General features: G+C 38.8%; 4 protein-coding genes, 2 non-coding genes and 1 pseudogene across 8 annotated transcripts; 3 read left to right on the top strand and 4 right to left on the bottom strand.

The window, feature by feature from the left end:
* The first annotated feature begins 2,426 nt into the window (after nt 1-2,426).
* Nucleotides 2,427-4,677, top strand: LOC137744103 (putative pectinesterase/pectinesterase inhibitor 22). Its single transcript, XM_068483967.1, has 2 exons — nt 2,427-3,532; nt 3,893-4,677. Exons 1-2 carry the CDS (start codon nt 2,593-2,595, stop codon nt 4,561-4,563), a joined length of 1,611 nt encoding a protein of 536 aa, XP_068340068.1. The 5' UTR covers nt 2,427-2,592; the 3' UTR covers nt 4,564-4,677.
* A 905-nt stretch (nt 4,678-5,582) lies between these two features.
* LOC137745493 (putative pectinesterase/pectinesterase inhibitor 28) lies at nt 5,583-7,854 on the top strand. Its single transcript, XM_068485448.1, has 3 exons — nt 5,583-6,303; nt 6,577-6,930; nt 7,106-7,854. The coding sequence occupies exons 1-3, from the start codon at nt 5,583-5,585 to the stop codon at nt 7,852-7,854; spliced, it is 1,824 nt and encodes a 607-aa protein (XP_068341549.1).
* Nucleotides 7,855-8,241: 387 nt separating this feature from the next.
* LOC137745492 (putative F-box protein At3g16210) lies at nt 8,242-9,221 on the top strand (annotated as a pseudogene).
* Nucleotides 9,222-9,503: 282 nt separating this feature from the next.
* LOC137745657 (large ribosomal subunit protein eL18y-like) lies at nt 9,504-11,461 on the bottom strand. The gene is made up of 5 exons (XM_068485651.1): nt 11,327-11,461; nt 11,123-11,212; nt 10,253-10,381; nt 9,960-10,142; nt 9,504-9,822 (listed from the first exon to the last, which is right to left on the bottom strand). Exons 1-5 carry the CDS (start codon nt 11,327-11,329, stop codon nt 9,664-9,666), a joined length of 564 nt encoding a protein of 187 aa, XP_068341752.1. The 5' UTR covers nt 11,330-11,461; the 3' UTR covers nt 9,504-9,663.
* Nucleotides 10,546-10,622, bottom strand: LOC137746370 (small nucleolar RNA snoR53Y). Its single transcript, XR_011069840.1, has one exon. It is a non-coding gene; the product is annotated as a small nucleolar RNA snoR53Y (small nucleolar RNA).
* On the bottom strand, nt 10,864-10,959 carry LOC137746366 (small nucleolar RNA snoR69Y). Its single transcript, XR_011069836.1, has one exon. It is a non-coding gene; the product is annotated as a small nucleolar RNA snoR69Y (small nucleolar RNA).
* A 621-nt stretch (nt 11,462-12,082) lies between the features above and the next one.
* Nucleotides 12,083-14,930, bottom strand: LOC137745653 (serine/threonine-protein phosphatase PP1). 3 transcript variants are annotated; one of them, XM_068485646.1, is made up of 4 exons: nt 14,375-14,930; nt 12,962-13,521; nt 12,531-12,725; nt 12,083-12,389 (listed from the first exon to the last, which is right to left on the bottom strand). In XM_068485646.1, the coding sequence occupies exons 1-4, from the start codon at nt 14,568-14,570 to the stop codon at nt 12,381-12,383; spliced, it is 960 nt and encodes a 319-aa protein (XP_068341747.1). In that variant the 5' UTR covers nt 14,571-14,930; the 3' UTR covers nt 12,083-12,380. The 3 variants fall into 3 exon arrangements, with proteins under 3 accessions (XP_068341747.1, XP_068341746.1, XP_068341748.1); XM_068485645.1 differs by having other exon boundaries at nt 12,083-12,434; nt 14,375-14,929; XM_068485647.1 differs by having other exon boundaries at nt 12,083-12,434; nt 12,962-13,532; nt 14,375-14,515.
* Between the last annotated feature and the right edge of the window lie 954 nt (nt 14,931-15,884).

Below are 15,884 nucleotides of genomic sequence, written 5' to 3'. Positions count from 1 at the left end.
ATATAGAAAATGATACAACAACAATTTTTTCTCTATAATTATCATAAGCATACGCATATAATCATGAGTTTGCTTAGTCGACTTCTTTTTTTTCTTTTCTTATTTCATACATCGGCGAATCGAGAAAAGGTTTCGAAGTAAACATAAGTGAGCTTGACTTCCAATGGATCTCCCGGTAGCAAATTTTTTTTGCATCTTTTGAATTAAACCTTTAACTAGTGTAAGTAATTCAAAGCTATAACGAATGAATGGTAACCTAAGTTTAAATCATCTATTCTAATGTTAAAACCGAAATCACTACACACATAACTATGTCTTATTTCTTTAAAGAAATTTCTGAATTAATTAAGCACTATTATGGCTTTGTGTTTCATCATGCTTTCATGAACATTTACAAGAGAAAACCCAACTCTTGGTAGAAGCGACACTACTTCTTATGTTCATATAAATGAGGTTCCTTCCCATGTCCCAACTACCACAGACAACTACAACTAACCTCATTAAGAGATAAAAATCAACCTCCTAAACGTAGTAGTCTTGCACTGATCATCCTGGAATGAGCTATATATTAATTTTCAGTTCTTTCACAACCACTTATCAAGTACTTGTTATTACTCATTAAACTTTTAAACTAGTGATGTTCTAGACAAAGTCGGGTTACCATTATTGGTGGCTAATTTTCAGTAAAGAGTTTTATCCCCATACCACTAGATGTACTAGTTACAAAAGCTCTTAAAAGTGCTTTCGTTAATCGATCCGTCAAGTTATTACTTGATTTAATAATATTAATAACTCCATTAGTGTTTATTTGCTTGACATATTCATGCCTCAAGCTAATATGTCTAGACTTTTCATTGTATACATTATTGTATCCTTTAGACAAAGTAGTCTCACTATCACAGTATAAAGAAATGGATGACATTGGTTGTGGCCACAACTCTATTTCCAATAATAAATTTCTAATCCATTCCTCTTTTTTACCTACTACTACTAATGCTATAAATTCATATTCTTTTTCGAAGCCCAAGAAATTGCTCCTCCGTCAATTGTAAAAATCCACCCTGATGTAGACTGATTATCATTAACACTTGTTATCCAACTTGCATCTGAATATCCTTCAAGTATTGCTGAAAACTCGGAGTGAGTTAAACTCAAGTTAATAATTCTTTTAAGATAACCAGAAATTGTATGAATGTGATGGAGAGAGAAGAGAGAGCAAGGAAATTGTGTAGACAACAAATTTTTGAATGAATTTTCTCTTCTGCCATGTTATAAATATATAGAGAAAATTGCACATGTTCAAGTTAATCGAACATACATAATTTTTGAAGTCATATTAATTCAAAGAGGTCATGTTTGTTTGAACATATACAATGCATTATCCAAAAGGCATTTCAATGGGTTTACCTGATGCAGAGAACCACATATCCAAAGAGGATATTTATTCACGAATTCAAATCATAGGGATTCGTGAATCATGTCCGTTCATCGTACATTGTGCAGTCAGAAATTATTTTAATTTTTTTTATTTAAAATGAAACACAAACAGTACCTGACAAAAAATGACCGCACGATATACGATAAATAGACACGATTCACAGATCCTCATAATCTTCATAAAGAGGATCCGAAAAAAATCCTTTGAATTTGTTCACAATGAATCGTGTCTTTTCGCCAAATAGGAAAGATGACATTTATTCACAATGAATCATGTCTTTCTTGAACCAAAAAGAAAAAAAATCATGTCCTTACGCCAAATAAAAAAAAGATGCAGTGTTTAATTTCAAAGAGAAATGATTGTTGAGTTAATAACCCAACTTCCTACTCTCTGCCAAAATGACAGCATATATACATACATATATATGCAGTGTTTGATTTCAAAGAGAAATGATTGTTGAGTTAATAACCCAACTTCCTAGTCTCTGCGAATATGACAGCATATATACATACATATATATATATATATATATATATATATATATATATATATCCAGTGTTTGATTTCAAAGAGAAATGATTGTTGAGTTAATAACCCAACTTCCCACTCTCTGCCAAAATGACAGCATACATACATACATATATATATATATATATATACATACATACATATATATATATATATATATACATATATATATATATATATATATATATATATATATATATGCAGTGTTTAATTTCAAAGAGAAATGATCGTCTTCCTACTCTCTGCCAAAAAGACAGCATACATACATACATATATATATATATATGTATATTCTTTGAAACATTCAACAAATTATGTATATCTCCAAGAACAAAAACCTTCCTCTATAAACAAGCCATTCCTACATTCCCTTTCATTCTCACGCGTATAAATAAGAACAAAGCTTGGCTGCTTAAATATAAGCAGGAGCTCTTACTCGCACTTGACAGCAACTTAACAAGTGTTCACATTGTTAGTTCAAATTTTAATTTTACAATTTTTTTAGACACTTGTTGTTATTGAATGAGAACAGGAGCTCCTACTTGTTTTTAAACAGCCGAACTTTGCTCTATAAATAAATATCCTTCTTTTTCCCAATCACTTCCTTCCCTCCAACATTGCCAAACATGGCCTTAGCCAATTTTCTGCTGCTTCTTCTTTCACTTTCATGTTCTTCTTATGGGGTTACTTCCTACCCTTCCATTCGATCCATGGTTACGCAAACTTGCACTGATGTCGATGACCGAAACTCGTGCCTCACAAACGTGCAAGCCGAGCTCCAAAAAACGGGGCCTCAAACTCAAGATTCGGTTGCAATCCTAACTGCTGCTCTTACGCATACGCTCAATGAAACAAAAAATGCTATCCAAATCATCACAAAGTTCAACTCTTTGCCCATAATTTACAGAGAGAGTGTAGCAATTGAGGACTGCAAGGAGCTCCTAGACTACTCCGTCTCCGAGTTGGCTTGGTCTCTAGGGGAAATGATCAAAATTCGCGGCGGCGACACAAATGTTCACTACGAAGGAAACCTAAAAGCTTGGCTTAGTGCTGCCCTAAGTAACCAAGATACCTGCCTGGAGGGTTTTGAAGGAACTGACCGACGCCTCGAAAGTTTCGTTAGGGGAAGTGTGAAGCAAGTGACACAGCTCATTGGTAATGTTCTTGCCTTGTATACTCAACTACACAGCTTGCCCTCTAAGCCTCCTAGGGGTCGTGGTCCCCCGACGAATAAAAGTGCGCCAGGGGATTATTTCCCGGCTTGGATGAGTGAGGAAGATCAAGAGCTGGTTAAATCGAATCCAAAATCGGGTATGAATCATGCTGTTGTGGCAGCAGATGGGAGTGGACAGTACCGTACGATCACAGAAGCTGTCAATGAAGCTCCAAACTACAGCCCTAGCAGGTACGTTATATATGTGAAGAAGGGAATTTATAGGGAAAACATCGATATGAAGAAGAACAAAACCAATATTATGTTTGTTGGGGATGGGATTGGACAAACTATCGTAACGGGTAACCGGAGTTTCATGCAAGGATGGACTACGTTTAGAACTGCAACAGTCGGTAAGTTACATTATGCTTTTCATGTTGAGTGCACGTATTTTTCACACATAATATAGAAAATTCTAATATTATCAGACTATGAATCTGGCTACATAAAGGAATCCTCTTCGGATCCCTTCATAAATCCACCCCATCAATCAATTCGAGCCTTTGAAATTTGATCCAACGGCTACAAACAGGAGGTCCATTTAAAAGTTATAATAATTTTAGCCGTTGGATCAAATTTTAAAGGTCCAGATTGATTGATGTAGTGGATTTGATGAAGGATCCCTTGATCCCTTTCCTCCGGCTACATATTTGTTGTCTCTTCCGAGATGATTCAAATGACGTATTTTCTCATGCATGCTATGTTTCATACAGCCGTATCCGGAACGGGATTCATAGCAAGGAACATGACAATTCGCAACACAGCCGGCCCTCGAAACCAGCAAGCCGTAGCGCTAAGAGTCGACTCCGACCAGTCGGCCTTCTTCCAGTGCAGCGTGGAGGGTTACCAAGACACCCTCTACGCTCACTCCCTCCGCCAATTCTACCGTGAATGCACCATCTACGGCACCATAGACTTCATTTTTGGCAATGGAGCTGCAGTCCTCCAAAACTGCAAAATCTACACAAGGGTCCCACTCCCACAACAAAAGGTCACAGTCACTGCCCAGGGTAGAAAAAGCCCACACCAGAGCACCGGGTTTGCAATCCAGGACAGTTTTGTTCTGGCCACCCAGCCGACTTATTTGGGCAGGCCATGGAAGAAATATTCCAGAACTGTTTATATGAACACTTATATGAGTAGGTTGGTCCAGCCCAGAGGGTGGCTTGAGTGGTCTGGGGATTTTGCTTTGGGCACGTTGTGGTATGGTGAGTATAGGAATTATGGGCCGGGTGCGGCTATATTGGGTCGGGTCAAATGGCCTGGTTACCATATACTCAGGGATGCTGCTGCGGCGAGCTTCTTCACCGTTGGGAGGTTTATTGATGGGATGGCTTGGTTGCCGTCGACCGGTGTCAAGTTTACAGCGGGGTTGATTAATTAAATTAAAATATTATCATTAATATTATTAGGACAGGAACTATTATTAGTTTTTTAAAAATCTACTTGTGTTGCCGCTAAGTATTACTGTTTGGTGGTATCCATCTTCACTTGTGAGTCAGAGGTCTTAGATTCGAATTTCATGGATGACGAATTTGATACCAATTTAAGTTGCTCATTATGTGGCTTAGCCGAACTCCTCAATTCCCTTAGTGTAAAATATACCGTTGTACTAAAAATAAAAATAAAAAATCTACTTGTGTTCTTTAGAGAAATATTTATTTTTCTAAAAATAGAAGATAAAGAAAAAAATGTGTAATTTTCTGTTTTTTGGACAAAAGTAGGTCTTGTATCATTCACCTTTTACCTGATATTTTTCTGATCTTTTAATTTACATTATGACATAAATGACGTCCATGTCATTTGCTTGCCTGAAGGATTACTCTTTACGTGTAATTCGCCAAGTATTTTCGTTTTAAAGACGAGCACTTTTACTTTCAGAATTCTTATGTTCATTGATTCTCGAGTTCTTAAAAAAATAGAAATTAATAATAATTTATTCACTTAATCTTGACGCAAGAAACCACTTTTGTAGAAAATTATGTGCAAAAGAAATGTTTAGAAACACCGTCACGTGAATTTACTATTTTATTATTTAAATATAAAAGAAACTTACATACAACCGCTTGCAGACCTTTGGAATTAAGTTTTAGCTAAACTATTTGAAAATTATAATCCGGAACTGGTCAAAGCCAGCCATGCTTAATCGTGTCAATGTTAAGTTAGCCTTGCCAACAAGTACACTTGTTCTTGTTTTTGTGAAAGTAACAACATATAGCTTGGCATAGAACCTTCCTTGCGCTCCAAGCCACATCTTTTGCTATACTGTTACAACCTGATTAGAACCACCACTCAAATCTCCCTTCTCTCTTCAATTATAAATTCACATTTCTCTTACGCATTTTCCAAAAACAACAAATAGAGAAGGAAAATAGTAATTTTCGGTTCAAACATTGTTCGAAAATGGCGTACGGAGAAGATTTAGATAGGAGATCGAAGAAGCAAATCGTCATCATCAGCGTATCTGCGTTTTTATTGATGGCAATGGTGGTGGCGGTGGCAGCTGGTTTCATCATGGAAAAGGGTTTCTACAATAGTCCAGTCAGTGGCAGCAAGGGCAGCTCCCATGACAAGTCAGCCTCAATGAAAGCAATCAAAGCCATTTGCCAGCCAACCGATTACAAGCAAGAATGTCTCGACAGCCTCAGCTACGCCTCCGGAAACACCACCACTGATCCAATAGAGCTCATTGAATACGGCTTCAAGGTTGCAATGAAGCACGTAACCGATGCTGCCAAAAAATCCGACTTCTTGCGAAAGCTCGAGAAGGATCCCCGAACCTCCAATGCCCTCGACGCGTGCGAAGAGCTCATGGATTTGGCGCTTAGTGAGCTCAGGCAATCGGTTGTGCGACTTGGGTACATCGATGATTTTATAAAGTTTAATGAAATGTTGGTGGATTTGAAGGTCTGGCTTAGTGCTACAATCACTTATCAAGAAAGCTGCTTGGATGCTTTTGAGAATACTACTAGCTCTACTGATGCAGCGGAGGAGATGAAGAGTGTGTTGAATACCTCTATGCATTTGAGTAGCAATGCCCTTGCCATGGTATCTCAAGTATTTTCAGCCTTCACTGACTTGAACAACCCTGATTCTAGCCACCGCCGCCTCCTCCAATTTGATGCCTTCCCTGTTATTGGTCACAGTGAATTCGAAGACCCTAAGTTGTATGAAGGTGGAGTCAGGAAACTCCGACGCCTACTCCAATTTGATGCCTTCCCTGTTATTGGTCACGGGGAATTCGAAGATCCGAAGTGGTACGGAGGTGAAGGCAAGAAACTCCGCTGCCTCCTCCAATTTGATGCCTTCCCTGTTATTGGTCACCGGGAATTCGAAGATCCGAAGTGGTACGGAGGTGAAGGCAAGAAACTCCGCCGCCTCCTCCAATTCCACGTCTTCCCTGTTATTGGTCACGGGGAATTCGAAGATCCCAAGTGGTATGGAGGTGAAGGCAGAAAACTTCTCACAACCAGTACCAGTTCTGCTCCGAAAATTAATAAGCCCGACATCATTGTGGCAAAGGATGGAAGTGGAAGCTACAAGACCATCACTGAGGCGCTAGACCATGTCCCCAAGTATGGCAATGAAACCTTTATCATCTACATCAAGGAAGGAGTATATAATGAGCATATCCTGGTTACCAGGAGCATGACGAGCGTGATGATGATCGGAGATGGTGCAAATAAGACTAGGATCACCGGAAACAAGAACTTTGTAGATGGCATGCCCACCTACCATACTGCCACCGTTGGTAAGCATGCTTCTCGTAAATTGCCTTTAATATCCGCTTAACAGCTTACATTGACCGATTGTGAATCTTTAACATTCTCTTAACACACTTATGTCGGTGTACAAATGCTTATGTTGTCAAACTGTGAATATGTTTAATTGGACGTATGATTAATTTGGTTATTGGATGCATGCAGCTATTCAGGGAGATCATTTCATGGCAATGGACATAGGGTTTGAGAACTCTGCTGGTCCGGAGAAACATCAGGCTGTTGCATTGAGGGTGAGTGCTGACGAGGCAATCTTCTACAGGTGTTCAATGGACGGGTACCAAGACACCCTTTACACACACGCACAACGCCAATTCTACCGCGACTGCACCATCTCCGGCACCATAGATTTTGTTTTTGGTGATGCAACTGCAGTCTTCCAAAACTGCACTTTCTTGATCCGCAAGCCATTGCCAAACCAGTCTTGCATTGTGACAGCTCAAGGCAGGAAAGAACGGCGCCAGCCATCTGCAATCATCATTCAAAACAGCACAATCACCGGCGATCCTGATTACTTCCCTGTCAAGGATGAGAACAAGGCATATCTTGGCCGTCCATGGAAGGAGTATTCGAGGACAATCATCATGGACTCGTACATTGATGATGTGATTCAACCGGAAGGTTGGTTACCTTGGGAGGGTGAGTGGGGGCTTAAGACATGCTTCTACGCAGAGTCAGGCAACACAGGCCCTGCTGCTAACAAGGCAAGGCGCGTGACATGGCGTGGGATCAAGCAGATTACTGAAAATCATGCTGCAGATTTCACACCCGGTAGGTTCTTCAGGGGTGATAAGTGGATTAGGCTCTCTGGTGTTCCTTATATCCCCGGCCTGACCACTAGCAACAAATCGAAAACTGCAACTACAAGGGCTACATCCCTCTCGAAAGGCATCTGAGTTATATAATTTGATGATGTTTAAGTTGTTTTTGTTGGTACATTTGTAACGCTCGATTGCTTTTGAAACACAAGGACCATTTTGATTGCTTGAGTCAATCTCAGTGACCATTTCCGGTAAAAACTCAATTAATATACAATTCCCTTCAGATTTTATCTTTTTCATGCTTCATACTATCTAGTTAATTTCCTACGCTTCTTAGACAATGTAATTAATCTTGAGGTTTAGTGTTTAATTTTCCTTAATTGAGGGGTGATTAGGGAGTTTACTATTAAGTGATCCTCAATCGTTTGCTATCTTAAACCACATACCACAAAAACTGTTTACGTTCCCTCAATTCCTTGCCACCAACACCAAATGGATTTATGAATCGAAAACACAGTAAAAATGGCAGCCTCATGCAAGATGCCGGAAGAGATGGTGGCGCAAATCTTAGCCAGGCTGCATCCGAAATCTCTAACGTGTTTCAAGTGCGTTTGAAAGTCGTGGTATGCCCTTGTCAATCAACCCCAGTTTGTAGCCAAACACCTCCATTCGTACCATGAATTCTCCTCCTCCGCACACATCCTTTTCAAGCACACCGTGGACAAAAAAACTGAAACTACCAAGGAGGAAGTTGTGTTTTCGTTCCTCGATCTTTCTAACGATAGTGAAGCTGATTTCGATAACCTAGATTCTGTTGTTGAGGACCTGCATTTTCCGGTTTCTATGGGATTAAACATGGGGGTCAAATAATTGAACTTCCTAGTGAGCTTGATGGATCTATAGACATTATAGGCCAATGTGATGGGATTTTATGTTTGATTCTTTACACTGGCCACATTGTTCTTTATAATCCGTCGTTCAACAATTTCAGGATTCTTCCCGATGAATCAAGCCTTCAAAATTATGAATCGGCTTATGTACTTGTTAGCGTTGCATCGAGTGGTGACGAAGCGTATGGTGATCGCGTTGTCTGTCGTTCTCCTAGAGCAGAAGTGTAGGCAATGAGTTCGAATTCTTGGAGAGAAATCAAGATCGATTATTTAGAAACAGAAACTACGCAGTTTTGGCCGTATTGCTATTGGATGGCACGAGAGAAGCAAAGGAAGTTCATTTCTTACCTTGACAGACTTGAACAGGAAACCATTACGAAAGTGATCACCTTCTTTGATACGAGGGACGAGGTGTTTTTTACTGCGTTGTTTCCGGCGTGTTTTTACCGGCCATATGAAGGTGCTTATGAGACGCAGCTTGGAGCATGGAACGAATCTGTTGCTCTTTTCGGGTTTCACTGTCTTGGTTCGAGTATCAATTCTTTTCACGCTTGGGTGATGGATGATTCCAGTGACGTTCGGGGTTCTTCAACGAAACACTTGAAGAGTTGAGGCCGCAACTGGTTTGAAGAATTCACTGCTGTTTTGGTGAGCAACAAGATTCTTATGATCAATAACGACAATCCTTTAAAAGTTATAATAATTGCAACCGTTGAATCAAATTTCAATGACCCGGATCATTTGATCCTTGGGCTCAATTCCTTTGGGTCTGGAGGGGATCCGGTTTTCTTCTTTCAATTTTACTGTTAAATTCGATCTATTGTTTAGCGAGAACCATAAGCGAGATCAATCTGTACCAGCATGGCAAAAGGAGAATTTATGAAAGGGGAATCGGGATTAGAATATAATTGCATTCCTCAAATGTATCAAACAATCTTCTCTTTTGGTAATAGAGACAATTGGAGTTAACAGTGAAATAAAGTAAACACGATACCAGACACCTAGTGCCAAAGCAACTTGGATTCCAGAAATACCGTTTTTAATTGTAATCGGGTTAAACTCTAAAGCCCTTGCTGTTCCTCTTTCCTCTAGCCTTCTCAAACTTCCTTCCCTTGGACCGCACATAAGGTTTAGTGTGGCTGTGTGGTACACCAGGAGCTGGACCGAAGTGCTTCACTGCTTCACGGGAATTCTTTGGACCTCTGAGGAGAACCTGCACAGGCGGCCAAAAGAAGTTTTACTTAATAACTTGAGAAAAGAGATTAAATTTAACAGTGATACTATTGTGTGGTACGGATCAATTTAGCAGATTTTAAATTGATGCTACTCGGTGGTATAAAGAACTCATACCACGTTCTGACCCAATGGTGCTCTCAAAGCAAGCTGATCGAATGTCAAGCACTCTCCTCCTGCCTTCTCAATCCTGGCCCTTGCAGTCTCAGTGAACCTCAGTGCTGTAACCTTCAATTGAGGAACCTCATAGACCCTAATATCATCGGTCACGGTCCCCACAACCACAGCAATCTTGTTGTCCTGTATAAGATCAAAGCCTTTTTAGAACAAAAAAGAACATTAAAAATACAGATATTTCAAGAGCAGGTAACTTAAGAGTAAAAAGGAAATGACGATTCAGACTAACTAACCTTTCCTTGCATATACTCGATCAACCTTGAGAGAGAAAGTGGTGCCTTGTTGACTTTGCTCATGAACAAACGTTTGAGAATGACTGCATTGAACTTGCTTCCAGTTCTCCTGACAAGAAAACGGTATAGCTGACCAAGAACAAACCAGGAACCCAATCAGCCTACATATTCATACGTTTATATGCATAATTAAAAAGACCAAAATTTACAGAAAAATAAGGGCCATTTCATGAACCCTGCTAAACAAAATCTGGTTAACAAACTCAAACGAACAAATTTGAAAAATAGGAGCTTGTTCCCTCAGAATATTTAAAAAACTATAATCATGAAATAATCAGGATTAGCATGGTTCAAAAGCATCACAGGGAAACATTTTCTCCATAGTTGAACAACATTAAAACAGGAAGCTACAATATTTGGGATAAGAAACAAAACAAAGTTGCTTTTTCGATGTTTTGATCACAAAACAATTGAAAAACAACACCAACATTGCACGGTTTTACGAATCCAAACAATCACAGCATAACACAAGAACAAAAGGTAGCAATTTACACCAACAACAGATACATTGTTTTTGTTTTTGGTTAATCAGATTTAACGAACCGAAGTTGCGAAAGGCTCAGATGGATGTGGAATTATTTGTATTCCTTGACCACAAAAGGTCTCGTAATGAGCTGGGATACACACATATCGTCATTGCAGAAACAACAACACCCCCAAAACTATTAAAACCCAGAAATGAAAATTGGATATTAACAAAACGGAATCAACAAAATTCAAACTTTCATTTGCTGCAACCATTTCATATCGAGATACAAAATCCGATAAATACAAATACGTAGACATTTACAGAGACGCGAAATTATATACCTTGACGAGAAGCTTGAGATAGATATCATCGGACTTGGGCGCAGTGCGCTTCGTCTTCTTGCTCTTACCTCCTGCGACGAGATCGATCCCCTGTTTCGCACCACACCCACCACACCCAATGTTATTCACATATCAATACAGGTGCTAATACAAATGAAGAGAGAGAGAGAGAGAGAGAGAGAAGGGGGAAAGAGAGAGAGATACCATTGTTGCTGCTGGTGTTGAAGCTCGGTAGCTCGGGAAACCGCTTACTGAAAGCTAGGGTTTTGACAAGCTTTATAACTTTACCATTGGTGATGCTCGTGCCGGACCTGCCGGGCGGGTCTGTAGGGGAGTGATCCAAATGGAGCCCTAGCTTTCGGCCCAATTTATGTACACATATAACCCAAAATAGCCCATCATCGAGAGTGGCCCAATGAGATTTGTCGCCAAGGGTCAGAGTAGTTTTTTTTTTTTTTTTTTTTTTGTGTGTGTGTGTGTGGGGCTTTAATGTTATGCAACACTCAATGCATATTTTACTTTTAATCTTAACCATTCATTTTCTGTACCATTTAACGCTGAAGGACCTACACGTTTGGCTAGGTGAAACTATTGTTATCCATCTTGTAGCTTGGAATGTATCCCTTCCTCTTTGTGGCGTTTGAAATGTGGGTGATGGATAATGGCATTGATTACCTAAAAACTAATCGGCTCAAATCACGAGATGACATTGTAAAGCAGACTCAAAATAGTGGTTAGCGTTGTATTAACTAACTTGTTAGTACTCGGGTTGATCGAAACCAAGGTCGTTATCGATGGGAAGATCAACAAATCGAACAACAAGAATTTCATCGTCATCTCCCCCGCTCCTACAAACCCGGCATTTCTTCTTTGTTCCTTTCGTTCTTCGTTTTTTCCCTCTTCTCGTGCTATTTGCAGTAACACACTTGTACATGAACATTGATTTAAAGTAGCGAAGGCTAATGAGGAAACCAGAGAAGTAGATTCTGAAATGCTGTGATGAAACATAATATACAAATGCTCAACAAAAAACAAACCAAAACGTAGTCTAAACCGAAAACCTCTTCCCTGCACAAGCAATAACACATGCAATTACGATTTACAAATTTCATAAAAACTTTCGTGCAATAAAATTATCTGATAGTCTTCAATGTGATCCAACGCTTGAACTCTCTGATTAAGACAGGCGCTTCTCCCTTGTCAAGCTCCTCTAAAACGAAATCCAAACTCTAGCACCTGTCAAACTTGTTGTATTTCCCTAATTGAGCTGTGATAAATCTCCAAATAATCAGTTCTTTCTGGTTTTAGGAGTCTGCCCAAAGATGCACAACATAAGGACATCATGAATTCATGATTAAATATCACATACGAATATTATCATAACAAATATAAATGGCGACACAAATACCTTTTTAAGATTTGGCTTTGAACCACTCGGGGATGCTTTATGATCAACTGGTTTCAATATCTCAAAGGAACACACTAGAGCTTCATCAACGCTCAACAAAGCACCGGCATTATCAAACTCCCCGCCATAATTTGGAGCTGAAAATATTGTGACTAATCTTCGTTTTGCAAAAAACTCATAGCCATCCTCCACCACCTACAGTGTTGCGGTGTCACTTACATAATTATTAATCAGGACAAGTAGGATTAAGTGACCATGCAAGTTAATTCAGCAAATAGTGAAAACGATCTGCACAAAGGACGCCTAGAGGTGCCAGGGAATGAAAAAAGTGAGATGGGGTGGGAAGGCTTGTTTTGGCTACACACATATGACATATACAATTAGGTCATTTGTTACTTGGATTCAATTTCATCAAATAAAAATAGGATTACCTGATGACCCCGGCAAATGAGATCAAGTTCATTCTTATCTAAAAAGTCAGTAACTCTATCGGCTCCAAAAGTACAGGAAACACCTCGATCACTCTCTGCCCAGCCCTCAACCCTAGCATCAGGATCCGACCAAAGCAGATCGCACAAAAGACCATTATCTGGAATGTCAGTTGGCCTTGAAATTTCCTTTATTTGGTCCAAGTTTTCCAACTCTGGTGAGAGCCCGCCATGCATACAAAGTATCTTCCCATCAATCAGTGCAGCCACAGGCAAACAGTTGAAGCACTCAGTAAATATTTTCCAAAGCCTAACATTAAACCTCCTTTTGCACTCGTCATAGAACCCATATATTCGATTAATCTTTGCATCTTCATGGTTTCCCCTCAAAAGGAAAACTTTGTCAGGATATTTTATTTTGTAGGCCAGAAGCAAACAGATTGTCTCCAAACTTTGCTTTCCTCGATCTACATAATCTCCTAGAAACAGGTAGTTTGCAGAAGGAGGGTAACCACCGTATTCGAACAGCCTTAGTAAGTCTTGGTATTGTCCATGTATATCACCTGTAAGACGCCTGCAATATTAGGAAGACCAAGGACATAAAGAAATATAAGGAGATAAATGTACTAATGTTTGCTTTCAAGTTCATTTCCCTGTGTTTCATGCAAGCTACATTAGCATATCTTGGACTGTGCCATGAGGTACGATAACAGGACCAAGAAACTGATCCGAACGACACAAACTCAATGATATCGAGTACTCAAAATGCAGCAAAATAAACCGGCATTGTGAAAAACAATAATTATGTTAGCTGATTAAGAAAAAAGTACATGATTATGTTATCCTTATAGCCAGCGAAATAAACTGGTCATTACGAAAAACAATAACCATTTCGTTGGCTTTCATTGTCATTATTGACCAGAAAATGAACACTATTTAGCAGAAATTGAACGAACAAAATGGCATACAATGCCAACACGTCGACACATCTCGATCACTCAAATAAATTCCGAATTGATCTAATGAACATAGCATCGGAAATATCCTATTTTCCTCAAAATTCATACAGAATTTTACATAAGTTAATTATCCATTACAGAACAGGAAAACCCAAAAATTCACACACTCCAATTTATTCGAATTATCATAAGAAAAGATATGGAGCACTTGGAGCTAACAGGAGCAAAACCATGCGCAATGGTGTTTTAGGATTCATGTAGCCAACCCCACTTAGTGGGATAAGACTTGGTTGCTGTTGTTGTATAATTTCCATTTTTCACCACCATTCTTATTCAATACCAGATATTTACATAATCCACAAGCAAACACCAAAAACTGAATGATCTTTTAAATTGGACAATTCAAATCACCATAATTTCCATAAAAAAGGCTGTGAGAGAGGATGAGAGAGCTGACCGCATATGCGAACCGGAGCTCGGACCTCGAGAAGATTAGGCTGAGCGAGGAAGATTTGGCGGGCGTTAACGCAGAGCTGCCGGATCTCCGCCTCCGATAGCTGCACTTGCTTCCCTCCTTTACCTTCCAACAACCTCCTGATTATATCATCCAACACACCCTTATCCATCATCCCCTCCATTGTCATCATCATCATCTTTTCTGCTCGAAAGAACCCAGATTGAAATTGTTCAAATTTCTGAAGAACCAGACAGATTGGATAAATGGGTTGCTCTGGAATCCAGAGATTTGAATCAAGAACCCAACTTTTTGAATTGAATAATAAGAAAGATCAACTGGGTCAACAAAGATAGGCTGAGAAATTCAATTTATTAGCTGCAAAATTTGACAAAACAACAACAGATAACAGAAAAAGAAAAAAAATGGTGTGATTTGAGTTTTGGATGTGGGAGAAGCAACAGAAGGAAACTGAGGGTGAAAGCCAATGAATGATTGGGATAAGATGGGTTAGAAAATTGGGATTTGCCGTGAATGTTTCTTTATCTCTACATTTTTCTCGCAGCGCCATGTAATTTCAATTTTGTTGAAACCTTCAAAGTTGACGACCAAGTGGTGGCGCATGATAGCAACGTGGAACACGTGGACTCATATTTTTGGTCCTCAGTCAGTGCTCCTCATCCGTTACAGTGGAATTTTTTCATCCCTCCGGAGAACTGGTATAATAAGTGTTATAATAAAATTAGTTGAATATTCGAAAATGAAAAAATTTAACTACTTATATTATAATACTTGGAACCCTGATCCTGATACTGTACAAAATTTCATCCTCTCACGCATTAGGACTGAACAAAACATTCCTCATAAAATAAAAATATATTTATAATTTTATCCTCACTTTACAATTTAACGCTAACTCAAATACAAACATTATAAAATATTATACTAAAAACATCCCGTCACAAAAGATCCATCAAGAATCTTACTTTAAAAAAAATACCCTTAATAGTTTCTGGATAAAAAAGTATTTATCTTTTAGATGACAATCTTTTAAAAAGCAAAATGCTAAAGTGGAGGTGATGAAACAATAGACATCATCAATAATTGTATCGGAGTTTTAACAAAACATTCTTGGTACTGTTCATTTTTAACGAAAAATCACGTTTATACATTTTCTTAGTATTATTCATTATACCTTTAAAAATGATTTTTCATTAAAAGTGAAATTTTTTTGAACTTTTCGTTAATTTTCTTTGATTGGATTGGGTTAAATTGCTACCTATTGCAATTAGTGGGCGTCCTTGGGTTTGAGTAAGGATGCAACTTGGCTACTGTAAACTCCTGCAGACACCCAATTACATTTAAACACATGTTCAATTTGTGTTTATACTTTTAATTATGTAGACACGTGTTTAAATGTGATTGGATATTATAATAAAAACATGTAGCAACAAAAAGTCAACTGAGAATCTCACTTTTAAAAAAATCCTCTTATAGTTTCTCGATCAAAAAG

This window comes from Pyrus communis, chromosome 9 (assembly GCF_963583255.1).
Source record: "Pyrus communis chromosome 9, drPyrComm1.1, whole genome shotgun sequence".
In the NCBI taxonomy this organism is placed as follows: domain Eukaryota; kingdom Viridiplantae; phylum Streptophyta; class Magnoliopsida; order Rosales; family Rosaceae; genus Pyrus; species Pyrus communis.
This window is presented reverse-complemented; position numbering and strand designations above follow the sequence as displayed.